At 38.7% G+C, this 17,063-nt stretch overlaps 1 protein-coding gene across 2 annotated transcripts in view; it reads left to right on the top strand.

Annotated features, from left to right (window-relative positions):
• astn2 (astrotactin 2) overlaps window positions 1-17,063 on the top strand; it is a 491,396-nt gene that overhangs the window by 214,878 nt on the left and 259,455 nt on the right. For both annotated transcript variants that reach the window (XM_030065131.1, XM_030065132.1), the window contains exons 6-7: window positions 756-902; window positions 11,491-11,658. In XM_030065131.1, coding sequence (XP_029920991.1) covers window positions 756-902; window positions 11,491-11,658 — 315 coding nt within the window. The remainder of the gene's footprint in view (window positions 1-755; window positions 903-11,490; window positions 11,659-17,063) is intronic.

The raw sequence follows: 17,063 nt of genomic DNA, 5'->3' as shown, positions 1-17,063 counted from the left end.
CTTTGAGCATTGAGTGCTTCCTAGAAACTATTGGAACATGTTATGAAGTTAGCAGCTTGGAAAATACTGTATGATATTCTTCAGGCTCGGGTGAAAGAAAAATAAAAGGAGTTAATTTTCAAGAGGGTATACAGAAAGACTTTCAAAATTTAAACTGTATGCTAGCTAGAAAACTCTTACAAACCAAGAGGTGCAATATCCCTCTCACGCTCTGGTAAGCCTGAATTCAACATTCTCATTTTTCTCTCTTATGATGAATACCGCCAGACAGAAGATAAGTGACTAATTTCACTCCCTTTCTTCCTGGCGTAGAATGGGAGCCCTGTGAGAGCCAAAGGGCAACCGCAACAACCAGTCTATAACCCTGTCAGAGGCAGTAGATTCATACATGACAGTGATGGAAGATTCCAGGTGGTCCGGAAGAAGCTTGGGCCTTTTGAGTAATCTTTTATTTTCTCATGCCAAACTGCAGCCCTGGTTCAATTCATAAATCAGGAGTACAAAGCTTCAGGCTTGGTTAGATGGTTGACTTTGAACAAAGCGGAGTGCTAAACTGCGGGATATTATTTAGATTGGTGTGTGAGCTTGTGCACGTGTGCGTGCGCATGTGTGTTGAGTTTCTGTGTGCCAAAGTATGAATCTTCCATTTCTTGTAAAGGTTGATGAAAGTCACTCATTTGTCTTAGAACATGTTCACAGCAAAAGGCCCTCTTTCAAGCCATTCACTCTCCCCTTTTGTCTTTCTCTACCTCCAGGCCACCCACACAGTCCTCTAAATAAGGTCACCCTGACGTTGATCACCATCAGCACGTGTGTCATTGCCATTGTCTATGCTACGCAGAATTCCTGCCCCCTCACTGTCAAGGTTACCCTCCACGTGCCTGAGCACTTTGTCGCGGATGGTAAGTGCCACGCATTCAGCCGACCTGTGCAGAATGTTCTGCCGTTTGTGTAAGTCTGAAACAAAGACGCTCAATGTTCACTTACCCTTTAATCCATTTCCTTTTTAGTAGTGTCATAGTGCCCATTGTGCTTCTCTTTTACTGGACACCACACTGTATTTTTAACTGACTCTGTGCTCTCTGCTCATTGCAAGCTCTATTCCATTTTGTTGGGTTACAAAAGGTTTTTTGTTTTTTTGTTTTTTTTTCCTAACTGATTCCCAACAAACAAGCAACACCTGATTGACCTTAAAACTACAGACATTGTCGACAAAAAATATGCTGCTCAATTAAAACTAATCAATAGGGCCTTAATTAACACCATTTTAATACCAAATATTATTGCCCTTGACAGTTTACATGCTTGCGCAGAGGAAGTAAAGCAAGATGAACAGTATGTGAATGCAAATTTGAGGTTATGAACTATCTTGAAGTGCTTACAGATTTGGCAAAGCAACAAGATCAAGTTGGGGCCATGGATATAGATTTGTCACGTTATGAATGGCATTAACCTCAGTGGAGGGAGAGAGAGAGGGATTTGATTAATGGAAAGAGGCCAAAGTAAAATGCATGGAAGGAGTGGAGACTATGAATCTTGTTGATCTTTTGAGTATAAAACACTCCAGTACGAGAGCTGTGCGCACAGTGTTTTTTTTGTTTGTTTGGTTTTTTTTTTACACTAATACTGGTCATGGGAAGCAGTCATTTCGAGTTGGTCTTGTTGATCTTTCGAAAATAAAACACTCAACAGGGTGCATCCATTCTGAGTTGGTCTTGTCATAAAAAAAAAAAAAAAAAAAAAAAAAAAAAAAGCGGAGCTGTTACTAATTATATGCAAAACAGCACCCCGTCAGTAGATGGGATTGGCTGTTGGATATCTGACGAAGCAAATCCAGCTGGCCCCGGGGTACATCTCAGATTTTAGGGGCGTGCACACATGCCTCCACCTTCAGTAGAGGAATGTGACAACACCTCTGTTGTGACAAACTTTGCACAAATACAAGTCGTTATAGTCAAGGCCAGACATTTTAGGAGACAGCTCTGAATGCTATGCATCCACACAGCAGCAAAACAGGTGGTTTTGGCATTGGAACATCATTATAATCCACCTGCACAGTTACAAACAAGCATTCATGTGTTCACAATTAAACACAATGGTGGTGAGACAGTTTGCAGTGGGGGTGAAAGCGTGCACCTCTGCATGCGTTCTGGTTCTCACTGAACCTGTGGGCACTCCATGTGCCTGCACCCTCGCCAGACCAGTTTTAATGGGTGGCAGCAACAGGGGCTGTGGTACATGATTATGTTCTCTAGTAATAGTCAGAATTTCGATTTTAATTTGATTGTATTTCATGTGGATTTTATTTGATTTGATAATTGCCCACTCGGCACCCACTGCTCTCCTGGCTCGCGTGGCAGGGCTTCCCCTCTCTCTGTGGTCCTTCCCAAAATTTCTGTCTCGCTCGCCATGAGGATTCAGGACGTGTTGCAATTATGTTTTCTATAAATTGTGGGACCGTAAAGTGCTTTGAGACTGTAAACAGTGTCTAAGGGCTATAAATAAACTTGAACTTGAAAGATATAGCAACCAATTACTCCAAATCCTTATGGAATTACATCTATTCACAGAACTTTTTTTTTTTTTTTTTTTTTTTTGAAAAAGAGAGGATTTTTAAAGTAACATGCTGGTGAATGAGATTACCCAGTTGAGCAGCCAGCTATATGGATACTATTGGCCATTTGCAGTAATTTATGGCAGTAAAATCAGCCACTGCCCACTCTATTTAACACACCCTGAACTAGATATTTAGTTATCACCATGCATCTTTTCAAATCAGTAGGTATGATAAACAAAATATTACTCGTTTATGAACTCAGCATAAAAATAATTACTAAATATTTATGTATTTATTTATTTATGTCAACAGTGTACCACTCAGCTCACAATGCTCACCCCACCATCCAAACCTTGCGCTGCACAAAGGCAAACACAATGAGACACACGAGCTTTAGGAGAAGAGCACTACTCAACCACATCCATGCTACAAAACTGGGTCTATCATTAAAATTGCAGCACTTTTCATATGGCAGTAATAGTTTAATGCTGTTACCTTGAATATGAATTGTGGCCAACAGGCAGCAAATGCACTCATTATGCCCGTGATGGACAGACAACAGAGTTTGCACTAACTTTTGCAAGATGAACATTCCAGCTGATCAACAACAAAAGGAGATGATACTTAACATAACATACAGGTCCAATTTGCCAATGCCATTATCTTCTGCCTCGTTTGTCTCCATCCATCACTTGTAATGGTGATAGAGACCAACTGTAAATGGATGCATGTATGTGTTGTTGGTTTATGTAACCAATGTCAATTTTACCATGTAAACAAAACTGTACATCATCGCAAGCTGAATAGACCACCATAACATCCTTGTTTACATGATGGAAACAACATACATTGTGAAATAGTGTAAACATGCCCCTGGAAAATATGGATTAGAGGACATCATATCTGTAATGCTTAATCTCTTCATCTTGATTCTTCTTCCTCTGTTCTTTCCTCTTAGGCTTGCAATCTTCATAACAATAGGAACATTATGAATTAATAGCTATTCACCAATTAAGACTGCAGCACGTAGTACTGGAACAAATTTAGCCCAATCACCATATTTGCCACACTCACTCCAGGAACAAGCCTAACGACAGCTAATACTTTTCTTGTTGATTCCAAACAGTTTGCCTACAAATGGCATCCAAATTTTAGTGGGCGGGGTCTGTCATACAAACACTCCCATGGATTATGACTGCAAAGGAATATACTGAGCCAGTTTGGTGGACATATGCAAAAATGCATTGAGCTAGCACACCAAACATGGTGGCATTTGGCAAACAGGGGGCATTATAGCAACCCAATAACTTCAAATGGCCACAGACAGCCATTAAAATTACAGTATGTATTAGTGACTATGTTATGTAGGAATTTGAAAATGTTAAGAATGGCACACTGGTTGACCACATGCAAGCACATTGGGGATGACATGTATAATTTATAAAATATAACATACACAGAGGTGAAAAGAGCCCTGTTCACTGTATTATAATTTTGCCATCACATACAAATTCCATTACTAATTCCTCTTATTCTTCTTGAGGTTTTCCAAGAGCAAATATTTGTGTGCCATGGTGAACAAATGATGAATAATGAACTACATGCTTGAGATTTCACAGAGATTGATTTTGAGTCCTAGAGTAGACATGGGTGCCCATACCACCATTGTGTCCTTGTCAGCATTAATGCTAAGGATAACAGATTTCCCTGTCAGTGAGATTTAAACATGAAAACTCCAGCATGCATTCATTCACTTGCAACATGTAGGATTAAGCCTTATAAGTTAGCTTGCCTGTTTTTAATGGACAAATATTGTAGTATATTATAGTGTATTGTGCATGGATCCTCCTATCGCTGCTAGCATCTATATTAATTATTATTGAATGATTATGTTATAAAACTTGTCTCTTAAATACTTAATTATTCATCATAACATGTCTAAATAACATCTGCAATATAAATAACCCTACTGTGAGTTGCATCAAAACTTGCAGCTGTATTAACATATCCTTCTGTAATATACATGGACATTTAATGGGTCATTTTTATAATGTTGCTTGTATTTACAATGCTTATTCATATGGCATGTTACTTTTTCCATACCTGCTAATTCTCTTTCAGGGTGATGAGGGCTGGGGTCTATCCCAGCATGCATAGGGTGACAGGCAGGGAAACACCCTGGACAGGTTGCTAGTCCATCAGAGGGCAAATTCACAGACAAATACATTCACACACATTCACACCTATGGGCTAATTGGAGTCTTCAGTTCAAATGATCAGCTTTGGATTGTGGGGGCACCCGGAGGAAATCCACACAAACCGAGAGAGAGCATGCAAACTCAGAAACAGGCTAACCTTACACAAAAAGCACCGATGCTGAGATTTGAAACCAAGACCTTCTGTTAACGACACTGCTAACCATGTTGAGTCCCCCCGCCCACCCATGTTTAATGTAATCCATTCAGCAGTGACGAACTCTGTTGGGAAGTTTCACTTGAGCGTTTATGCGGGCAATGCTTTGGCTCCATTTTATAGACAATTCACTTAATGAGCTATGTCTCTCATTGTATTAACTGCAAGGTTATTGTAGGTCATTAATATGCTCAGTGCTGCCAAGCACTGAAAGCATATATATAAATATATATATTTATATTTTATTTTTATGATTTATCACATAAATGTCAGTTACCATTGGCCAGAAAATCAGCACAGCCTTTAAAGACTGAAGTTCTCAGCTTGGCACCATAATGTTATGCAGTGCCGTGGCACATCGCTATACAGATGAATCTCAATTATCTGAACCCCTCTGAATGAAGGTATTGTAGATAGCTGAATTTTTGGATAATTGAAACACGCATAAAAGTCCACCAAACTTTTTGGGGGGAGAAAAAATCAAATTATATAACAAATATTTGTCACAAATATTTGTTACATACAAATATGTGGGCCTGGCAGTAAAATAACAGGTGTCTACAGATACTTTGGAACAATAGCAGCATCAAAGAAATCACTTATTGGGACTTTTTGCAAGCACTTTGTGTCAGTTTCCAATGAACTGCAGCTGTGGCACACACACACACACACACACACACACACACACACACACACACACACACACACACACACACACGCACACAGGAACAACCCAACCGATGAGTAACAGTGGGTCAAAACCCTCTTTCACACACAGTTCCCTGCAAATTGCTTGGATGCCCTTTCAGGCACCGCTACTGATTTTCACTATTTACACATGCAGCTACATTTAGAAACATTTCCTTCTTGCACCTTTCCCCACATGCCAGGGCAGTTCCAGAACAGATGGGGCGAGGGACTGACGACTTGGCTCTTCTGCCTCGTGTTGCTGTACTCACGTAGACTTCCTGTGATTTTCTCGTATACTACAGCATCTCTAACCATGCCAGACAGCTGCCTATCAATTTCATCCTCTGCGTAGACAGAGAGGAGTTTATTTCTGAATCTGTCCAGCTTTCAGTCATTGTTGGAAAAAAAAAGAACTTGCATCGCAGTTATCAAATTACCCACAAGGCACGGCAACCATAAATAAAGTCGTATATTGAAATCTTGTCTTGTGACTGGTTTGCTCACTCCACATAAAAGCATATTTAATCAGACAGACATGACCCTTTGACGTGCCCTTCCCTGCAGTGTTACTGCTATCCTTCACAACACAGCCTTACTGGCATTTTCCTTGAGATGCTTCAAGGTCTTGAGGAGGGAAACTGGCAGTACAGTTTTCCTTGAATACTGATCCCTGCTCCCATTCACACATGACAGGAAGTGGTCCTGAATATTCCTGGGAAAACTGCATGTGTGAAAGGGGCAATCGATGAGTTTAATGAAGAACAATACTGTAACACACACACACCGCAACTGGCTGTGCAGTTGACCAGTCAGTTGAATAATGAATAGTAACACATATGTAGGTCTAATTTATCATCTGATAGACATGCTGTTGGTATTCCACAATATGCATTGATTTAAGTGAAAACTGCAAACCCATGTGTCTATTCATTTGCGGCGCTGCTCAATTCTGGCCACATTATCTAAAAGGGGACAACTTGATTAAATCTTGTGCAACCAGCATCAGGCAGAAGTACAAACCTCTCACCTGAAATGATGTTGAAACGTTTCCAAATTGGACATTGCTCTTGTTCCTCTGAAACAATGAAAATATCATGAACTAAATTACTTATGTCCTCCGAAGCCTATTCCACATGATCTGCCCTTGGTGGCCAATTTATAGCTATAAATTTGCTCTTGGTGATTCTGCACTTGCTATATGACGACATAAATTTGGTCTTGAAAGAAATTTTTCATAAAATGGTCATGACTGCTAACAGTTTCTTATATTATAAAAACTGCACCGTGCCTTGATATGGGGCATTTATAGGTTAATTCAACACTGATCATTATCACATTCAAATCCAAAACATCAAGATGCCTCTTTAGCAATTCCATGGATGAGATGGCTTCTCTGCTGATTCAAATACTAAAGGTCTGTTTTTCCCAAAGAACATAATTGGATTTTTTTGATTTTTTTTGAATTTTTTTTTTTTTTTTTTTTTTTTTAATCAAAACAGATAGCCCATGCAGAAGTCCAAGAGGCACACAAAAGTGCATGTTACCAATGTAGCATGATAAAAGTTTGTTAGTCACAGCAAGTCAAATGTTTGTCCAGTCAGCGAGGGTTTTGTCTGACCTTGACTCCTGTGACTTTCTTTGCGATAATGTTGAAATAATAAAATATTAAAACACACAATGCAAAAACAAGCAGGCTCTAGCACACTGTACTCTAAACCATAGGCGGAGTTTGAAATTTGCGCTGGGGGGGCAAACATTTTTTTTTTTATTATTATTTTATTTATTACAATACCAAACATAATGTAATTCAGATTTATTTCTGAAAATAATCTTATTTTATTGCATTGCTTAAATGTTTATAGATATGTATACAGGAAAAAAAAAATATTGGACCTATTTTTGACTCAATGTAGTGACACATTTCAGATGCTGCCCCCCCGCAAACTCCGCCTATGCTCTAAACAGTCGCATTTACATTCAAATCCGTCCAAAATACCAATTTAAAAGCTTCAGTGCATTTTCTGCTTTACTAATGGACAGGGCATTGCCAGCCTTTCCTGTTGTTAATAATGTTGTTGATGCTGTTGATCTGTTTAGCCTCTGAGCCTAAAACCTCACATTATTTGGAATTTGGCATATTTTGTCTGGGACAGCAAGAGAAAATCCTGAGGGAGACGAGTAGTTTGAACACACTAAAGCATAAAATGGGTTATCAAGCTCACACTTCTTACAAATGTGGCTGAACAAATCTTAAAATTTGTTTGGACAAAGTAAACACAAAGTAGGAAAGACCTTGAGGGTTTATTTTATTTGCTGGTCTTTGATTTATTTTATTTGTTTCCTCTGTAATTGTAGAATGCCACTGGTTCCCAGCTTGAGTGATTTATGCCTTTGTTTTTACTGTTGAAGTGCGAAACAAGCACAGAGCTTGTTTTATTGTTAAAAATTATATTGTCTTGGAGAAGAAAGAAGACAAGGCCATGGGAGTCAAGGTCAGATTGAACCACTGGTTACCTCACTGATTGATTTGATTTGATTTGGCTATATTGGTGCCCAGCACATGTGAGCTTACGAGGCACCTCTTGTAATAATGTAGGTGCCATAAATTAATAGCAATACTACTACTACTAATAATAATATTAAGAAGAAGAAGAAGAAGAAGAAGAACCATCAAATGTACAAATTAAATACATTTACAAACAATGAATTTCAATATCATAATATCCAATATGTAATTTTGAAAGCAGAATAAATAATGATTGCTTCCTTCTATCCATGCCTTAGGAATTGATAATATTAAACAGTGGCAAACTTTCTCTAAAGTGACTCTGTGGGACTCAATCAATCAGACTAGATTTGTGTAACATTTTTCATGCAAACGAATGTCACACAACGTGCTTCACACAATAAAACAGAAAAAAAAATCCTCTGCCAAAGATCCTTAAATTTTGAAAATATTTCTGTTTTGACATTCCTTACACTGCATGGGGATCTGTCTCTGAAAACATAACTTAGACCAGCCTCAGGTCAGGTCAGGTTACTTTATTTGTACCAGGAGGTAGATTTAGTTTGCAGTAAGAAAGCAAGGTATACATCTTGATCCATTTTTTACAAACAACCTAGACCATAGACAAACATGATAAAAATTCTCAAGGCTTCATCAGTCCTTACTCAAGGCTCCAAAAATAACAAGTGCTTAAATAGAGAGAGAGAGAAAAAAGAACTAACACTAAAAAAAAAAAAAAAAAAAAAAAAAAAAAACTAAAATAGATAGATACCATCCGTGCAATGTTGCCACAACTTATTAATCTGAGTGATAGCTGCTGGAACAAAACTAGCCTCAGTAAAAATACCCAATATTTTTTCAAAGGCAGTTGGGGTGACATCCCAATTAAATGTTTTTTTGTTTTTTTGTTTTTGTTTTTTTTTTGTCAGTTTGACTTTGAACATGTACACCAACCTGTTCCAGAAGTGCAACATATCTCTCATCCAGGGCCCTTTTCCTTAGGTTGTCCCATTTAAATATGCTCTTAGCGAATCTATTATCATTCATCTATTATTTCATTGAATTCATTTCAAGCAGCTCATTCCACTCCCAGTACAAGCCTTCAATCAAACCTCACGTCTCTTACCCTGTGTCTCCTGTAATTGAGAGAATCGGTGCATATTTATGGCACACTGAAGAAGTATTGACTGGCCTGATTGTACACAGCAACACTCCTTGAGTGATTCCTCTGACCTCAAACCCACGTGACCTAATCAAGGACTGGACTGACACAGGCTTGAAACAAATTCACCCCACAGCAAACCCCACAGGGCCATCAACTTCATTTATTTTGCTCGGCTGGATAACTGCACTAGAATATCAGCGTTTACTTGAGCTTAAGCTATTCCATCAATCAGCTCCCTGCTTCCACAGTGTTTCCAATTAGTCAGCTGATCCAGGCTCTTGGCTTTTCCTATGCTTTTCTACATTTTGAGTTCTTCCTCCACATCCACTGGATTTTATCTGATATCACGATGCTGTGCAGCTCTGACAGCCTCCCCTGATATTGCAGCAGCTCAAGCCACTCGGAGAAGCACATACGTGGATGAAAGAGAAGTGGAAACAAAGTGAAAAAGGACCAGCAGAGACTGTTAATTTACCTGGATTTTCTATGCAAATAGCTAACCGACATTTAAGAGAGATGGAATTTTTTTAAAAAAAAGCAGTAAAATGACTGACAAAGGTTAATGCATGACTTCATTCTCTTTAATTGCTCAGTCATTATACTGAATTTTAACGCTAGCCTGGGCAGTGGTCATCATGCAAACAACTGTTATATATGTTTAAGAATTACACGTTAGCCCTCTATCATTATAACATCAGGTGGAAAGTTGTGGGGGCTTACATAATGTTTATTTATGCTTTGCAGTCAGTGATGAGTACATGTGCGATTAAGTTACATATATATGAAGCAAAAAAGCAAAAAAAAAAAAAAAAAGTCTGAAAGCTAGTTCAGGTAGACAGCTCATGTGCTGCTGTGCCCTTGATCAGCTGATCATCCGTCAGCTGACCTTGTGCACTGCTTTGACCAAATGGGTGGTGTGCTGAAGCTGTCAGACTCACTGGCTCATCCTCTGCTCTTGCTTGCCATGCTGCTTTCCATGCTGCCTCTTGTGCTGCCGCTGCCTGTGCATGTCATACACACCCCCGCCCGCCACCCCAGCATCCTCCTCCGGGTTGTGTTTCTTCATGGCTTCCCATGGGGGGTGGCATTGATCTCTCCGTGTTCTTGCGTTTGCTGGCTTTAATTACACATCATAGATAGGTAATGGAGACTTTATGCCAAAATAAAATGTATCTGGATTTAGTCTGGTTAATATTCCCATGCAAATCATGTGTTAGCTGCCTTATAAGTTAGACAACCACATATTCATTAATTTCTTCACAGTTCTGATACAATGCCTGAATTACTAGCTGATCAATAATGAATAATTTGTAAGTATAACCATTTCACTAATTTTGTAGTAAAAGTTATTATAAAGTGTTATCAACTGTAATTTTTATGATGCACTGTTAATTCCTTGAATGAAAAACGAGAATATCACATTAAACTGCAGTGTCTATTATATCACAAATTTGCCTTGATTGCCCAGCTATTGCCTAGACTTCAACATCTAATGTGGATTAAAATAATAACAGTAATAAACAAATAAAAGCTACTGCTGTATTTTAACAAAGTGAGAATATTGGGGATCCTTCCACACCTACCTTTTGGTCCCAACCTAGTCTTTGAAAATATTCCTCAAATTCACTTTGACACAGAAATTTATAGTTAAATGCTCCCAATGATTTCTCCATCCCACCCAATAACATGCGCTCACACACAGTATCGCTGGCATTAGGATCTTTACCCTAATAGAGAGCTGAAATACAATCTCCCCAATGCTCCCTTTGGAACCGAAAGTCGTTGCCATCAATTAAGGATAATCTGTTTAGTGATCAGAGTCTACTGATTGTCTATGGAGCAGTAATGTAGATTTTTAAGCCTGTGTCAGTGAACATAGTGTTTACTCTGTTTTTTTTTCCCCAGGAAGTCTCATCAATATCCACATTATAGGCCTTAATTGCTAATTTATATTCAGCCTAACCAGGATGGAAATTAGACCTACAATGAAAACAAAAGACTTTGCTATGTTCCAATTGATTGTGGAGTGGAACCAGAAATAGAGTTTGTTGCTTAACAGTCAAATCTTATTTCAGCCTTTGATTTTTTTTTATTTATTTTTTTATTTCTTTTAAAAGGGAAATTGTTTTGTCTTGTGTGTTTTTTTTTTTTTCTCTCCAGGAAGTAGTTTTGTGGTGAGCATGGGCAGTTTCCTGGATGTTTCTAATTGGCTAAACCCAGCCAAGCTTACCCTGTACTATCAGACCAATTCGTCCACCCAGTGGGTCAGAGACTACTGTGGCCAGAGGACAACTGAGCCCTGTGAACAGCTTTGTGACCAGGACACAGGTTAGTTCACACACACACACACACACACACACACACACGTGCAGATACATACATGTATAGTTTGTTGTCATCAGCCTTGCTTCACAAAATGGTCATTGATATCTCTGTTTTTTTTTAGGTAGGTAAATGGTAAATCCTCCTGCATAGAGGAGGGTAGTGGGCATATATTTGCATATATGCATGACCACATCAGTTATGTAGTCCATCCCTAAAATACAAGGGAGTTGAACATGTAAATCAGAATACAAAAAATATTTTACAACATCATGACTTCAGATATTCAATGCCATATATACCTTTTCATTTCAGCACTGGATTATAGCCATTGACAGCATTTGTTTCATTTAAGCTACAACCCATACATTCAGAAATCAGTGGATTTGTGAGTTAGGCTCCATTATTCCATCCCCACATCTGCTCCTTCGTGATTTAAATGGGCCTCTCAAATCTATGAAGGGTTCATGAAATCCATTGCGAGTGTGGCATCCTTGGTCAATTTATTTGCAAATTTGGAAAGACTGCAGCTGAGCATGTGAATGATATGATTTTTCATCCAACCGTAGAGCATCCACCAGAGGCTTGTGGTATTTCAGAGACAGTTTTGCTCTGTGAAGCCTTGTGATGAACTGTTGGAGGTAGCCAACTCATCAGGACACTGCTCTCAGTCTGGCGTGTCATGATAGCCATGGCTACTAGGCTCATTCCCAGAAGGAGTCAGATTTATTGCTTGAATTTGCAGGTGTGGAAATATTTCACACATGCACTTTTTAACTAGGACCCCTCAACCAGCACTCCAGCATGAACCTAGAGTCTTAGGGAAAATCAATGTATCTTAAGCACTGAGTATATTTCAAAGTGCCTGTGTTGGGTCACAAAGACGATCTATTCTACACTTAGACCTATTCTACCTCCATTCTGCAGACACTCTTCTCTGTTTATCCCTGCCGGTAATCTATATCTTACCTTTATTCTGCTGATATCACAAATTCTATTCTCTTATTTAGTCTTTTTTCCTTGTGATGTCCTGACTTTATTGCTGGTATATTTTGAGTTTATTCAATGGGATGCATAGGAAAGGCACTTTCAGCCTGCCTGTCTACTCACACCCCAATATTGCTTGACTTGAGGTGATTGAGTGTCAAAGCCCATGCTTTCAGCTTGTCAGTCAGTAAATACATTAATAAGCTCTCATACATATACCCCTCATCCATGCCTTCAGACCATGCATTGAGGTTTCCCTGGTTTTTTACCAGGGCTGTAGTGGTAAATAAAAGAGTTGGTAAACCCTAGTTCATCTCAGGTACCGTATCACAGGCCCTGCTAGTATGGGAGAGAACTGTAGAAAACATATTTTTCTTTTCATTCTTTGATTATTACTGTGTTAATGCAAACTTAACTTGCGTTTTTTGTGTAGGTGTGTTCCTATGCAGTTAATTGTATACTGCTGTTGCTACGACTGTCTATCTATCTATCTGTCTATCTATCTATCTATCTATCTGTCTGTCTGTCTGTCTGTCTGTCTATCTAGCTATTGTTTGTCTTTGCATGAACAAAATTAAAAATCTCAAGTCAAACATAGTCTATTATGTACTCTCTATAAAAGGTTTTGTTGATATCAGAATAATAAAAATGACTCACGTAGAATTATAGTATGGGGATTTTAAACTTTTTCCAGACAGGCAATTCATTTAGGTGGAGCTAAAAGCTTGACCTTAAACACCGCTTTTCAGTGGTGTGTCCATTACTTATTATTATACATCTTGTGCATATCTGTCTCATCTGCTTGTCATGGAACCAGCGCCAGTCAGCGCTTATGTTAGCCTCAGCGCAGAGGAAGGAGAGCTTGTTTTTTATGCCTGTCTGTCATGAGTGGGTGGTGCGTTGATGGCTGTTTCACAGTCACTGGATGATAAAATGTCTCGTACATGGTCAGGCAGAGAACAAAAGGCACGATCCACGAGTTTGCACAGTTGAATATGCACTAGTGAATCAGGTTGAGTGTGCTAAGCCATGTAACTCCTGCATGCATAAACACTTCCGGGGGAGTGAAAACACTATTACAGATTTTAAGAGGTGTGCAAATATCATTCATGTGCATTTACACTACAGAGATTTCAGATTTCAGGATATATGGTTTCATTCCAGAATTAATTTGACATGTACAATTATGTATACAGATACATTTGTTTTTCAAGTTAACAGCAACAACGATAAGTCTTTATTGCAATTTTGACTTCATCATTGTAAAGTTGTATTCTTTTTAATTTATTTTATTTTATTTTATTTTATTTTATCATTATTATTATTATCATTTTTTTTTTTTTTTACATTTTGCAACATTTGGTTCAGTTTCCTAACAATATTCTCATGTGCCAGACTTTCCTACGTCTTATACTGAAGTTACTGAAATATGAACACCGTGAAACATTTATGAATTCAGAATTTGGTTCTACAATCATCACATAGTGTGGCTGTTGCCTGCTCACAGGGCTGTGACATAATCCCATCCATGTCCCATGAGTGAACGGATAATGGAAGTATGTCGAAACTTCATTTTTAAACGTGGTAAGATGATATTCTGAAAATGTGAATGGTAGTGTTCACAGTCATGTCGTGGCTGCAGGATGTGCAAAGTACCCATCCCATCAAAGTCCCATCTAAATCATAACATTGTGAAACACAGAATTTCAGAATCTAGTGCTTGGATCCTGAGAAATGAAGTTGTGTCTCTGCTATTTTCTATTCACAGCCTTATAGGGGAAGAGGTATGTGTGAAGCATCCCACTGAAAATAGAATTACCTTAAGTCTCTTGAAAGGATGGCACAGCAGCACTGGGTGAAAGCCAGAAGTTTCTAATTTTCTTGTTGAACGCAAAACAGCTCAAGGTAACACTAGAGAGGATCTGTTCAAAGCTAGACCCGTGTGTTGTGACCATACATACTCACCATATCTATCTAATTTATCACCAATCACATATAGCTTTACCTGTTTCTATTATGACTTTCAGAAAAATATTATATTCTAGAACATAGGCTACTCTAGACAGTTTATATAGTCAGGTATATGTTGTTCACACACACACACACACACACACACACACACACACACACACACACACACACACACACACACACACACACAAATGCTTTATCATTCTGACCACAACCAGTATGTTGTCTAAAATTTCACAAATATTTTACTTGGAAAACAATGTATTTATGTTTTATAATCTTAGCACTTAATGTGTTGTTTTGCAAAATAGACCCATATCGTTGCCCAGATAATAATCTGGATGTGCTCATGGATTTCATTTGTGTGAAGCAACAGGTCTTGGTTTGTCTGTTTTAATATTGAGAAGGCTTGAGGAATTAAATATTCCTTTTGAACACCACAGGGAACAGTCCTATGACAATGTGGCCAAATATAAAAGGCAAGAATAAAGGTGTTCAGGCAAGGCTGCTGGAGAAAATCCCTGTGCACTGTATATTCCCTGTGGGACTCACACCTTGAAACTTGTCATGGCTGATGCGGCAAATGCATCTACACACGCCATCAGCTACTTTGCCAATGTTCAAAAGATGTACAAGCTTTTCTCAGCAGCACCACAGAGATGGGAAGTTCTAACGTAGCAGGTGAATGTAACCCTGAAGTCATGGAGGGAAACCAGATGGGAGAGTCAGACAAACAGTGTGGAGGATGGGAGATGCCAAAGTCCAGAAATATGAGAGGTACTTACAGAAATCAGGAACAAAGCCACTGATGCCATCAGCAGGATGGAGGCCCGGTCACTGGGAGCAGAGATTGCAGAGTCTTGAGTTGCAGAGGTGCGTTGTTTGACATTCTTCACCAGGTGAATAATGAGAGCAAGATTTGCAGTGTCTTTCAGTGTCGCAAAGAGCCAAACACTGCAGGGGTTTGAGGTGGAAGGGTGGGGGGAAATGATGATCCCCGGAATAAAGTTTGTCATTTGTCTTTTCCAGTTTGTAGACCACCACCTGTCAGCACTTTGTCAACAAATTCAAGTCACAGTCAATTCAAATTTCTTGGAAAAAAAAAAAAATCCCAGCAAACACAAATTTCCCCATCTGTCTTGTTTGCAGATCAACTTGCTGGCAGTTCTCCTGTTCATTGTGCTGATACACATGAGCTGTGTCTGTCTATACACTGTACTGTTTTGCAGGTGAAAACTGTGTAGCACGAAAAAACTAAATATATAAATACCCCACCTCCCCCCAAAATTTCTAATAATAGTCTAGCTGTTGGAGGACAATTGGAGCATTCATAAAGTCAGGCAGAGAACAAAACTGATCTTACACACAAAGGCTTTATTTGTCCCAGACAGGTGAGGTGACATGTTAGACGCCACAAGACGACTTCCACAGAGTTACCTGAGCAGTGGCAGAGAGCCCGTGTTTATGGGGCAAAACCTAACAGCCATACAAACCAACAACAAAGACACAAAATAATACATGCAGGCATAACAGCAACAGTAATAAGGATCATCATTAAACAAAGAAGGCAACAATACAAAATTACAAAATAATGACAATAACAGTAACAATGGAGAGTTAAGAAGTTTGAGATCAAAAGACCTCTATCACAGAGTGCTCATACCTAATATGACTCGGCTCTTATCACAAAGAGATTTTTACAAATTATGTGATCATAGGGCTGTCATCATGGGGTGCTCACTGTTAAACAAAAAAAAAAAAAAAAGCAACAACAGGAAAATTACATAAATATATAATAGCTCCAACAGAGAGTTACAAGGCATGTCAACACAGGGCTCTCAAAAGAGTGAAACACGCACATAGAATAAATATGAATATAAATAAATATTCTAAATGGGGTCTATAGCCAACTAGGACTGGCTATATTATTATGCATCCAAGAGGTACATGAACAGTATTATAAAAGCAAGGCTGTTAAAAATTTACATTTAGCCAGTTTGGTTCAACAACATCAAATTCCCACATCCAAAAAGCACCCCCGATCACCCCTCCTAAGTTATTGTTTGCTGCAGCCCGAAGGCACACTTGAACTTACATTTACCGTTTAAGTACTCTGCCAGGCTGTATAATATTTGCATGCATTTTGAATATTATGATGCATTTTACATGCTTTTTTTCTTTTTTACGTTTTTTTTTTCACTTCTATATATCTGTGTGTGAGTGTGTGTGTATTTGTGTGTGCGTGCACATGTGTCCATATGTGTATCTATGTATCTGAATATTTATTTTTACATGTTGCTCTACCATAGGACTATATTTATAATGCTCATTTTTGAAAAGCTGAGTTAGGGATAGCAGCTAAAAACTCATCTCTGCATGCACAACATCAGCACCATGTGCTTGTGTAAACCAGCAAAATAAAGCAATATAAATTTGCATTGTCCCTATTTGAA

This window comes from Myripristis murdjan, chromosome 12 (assembly GCF_902150065.1).
Source record: "Myripristis murdjan chromosome 12, fMyrMur1.1, whole genome shotgun sequence".
Lineage (NCBI taxonomy): Eukaryota > Metazoa > Chordata > Actinopteri > Holocentriformes > Holocentridae > Myripristis > Myripristis murdjan.
The sequence above is the reverse complement of the archived record's forward strand: the minus strand, read 5'-3'. Positions and strand labels throughout refer to the sequence as shown.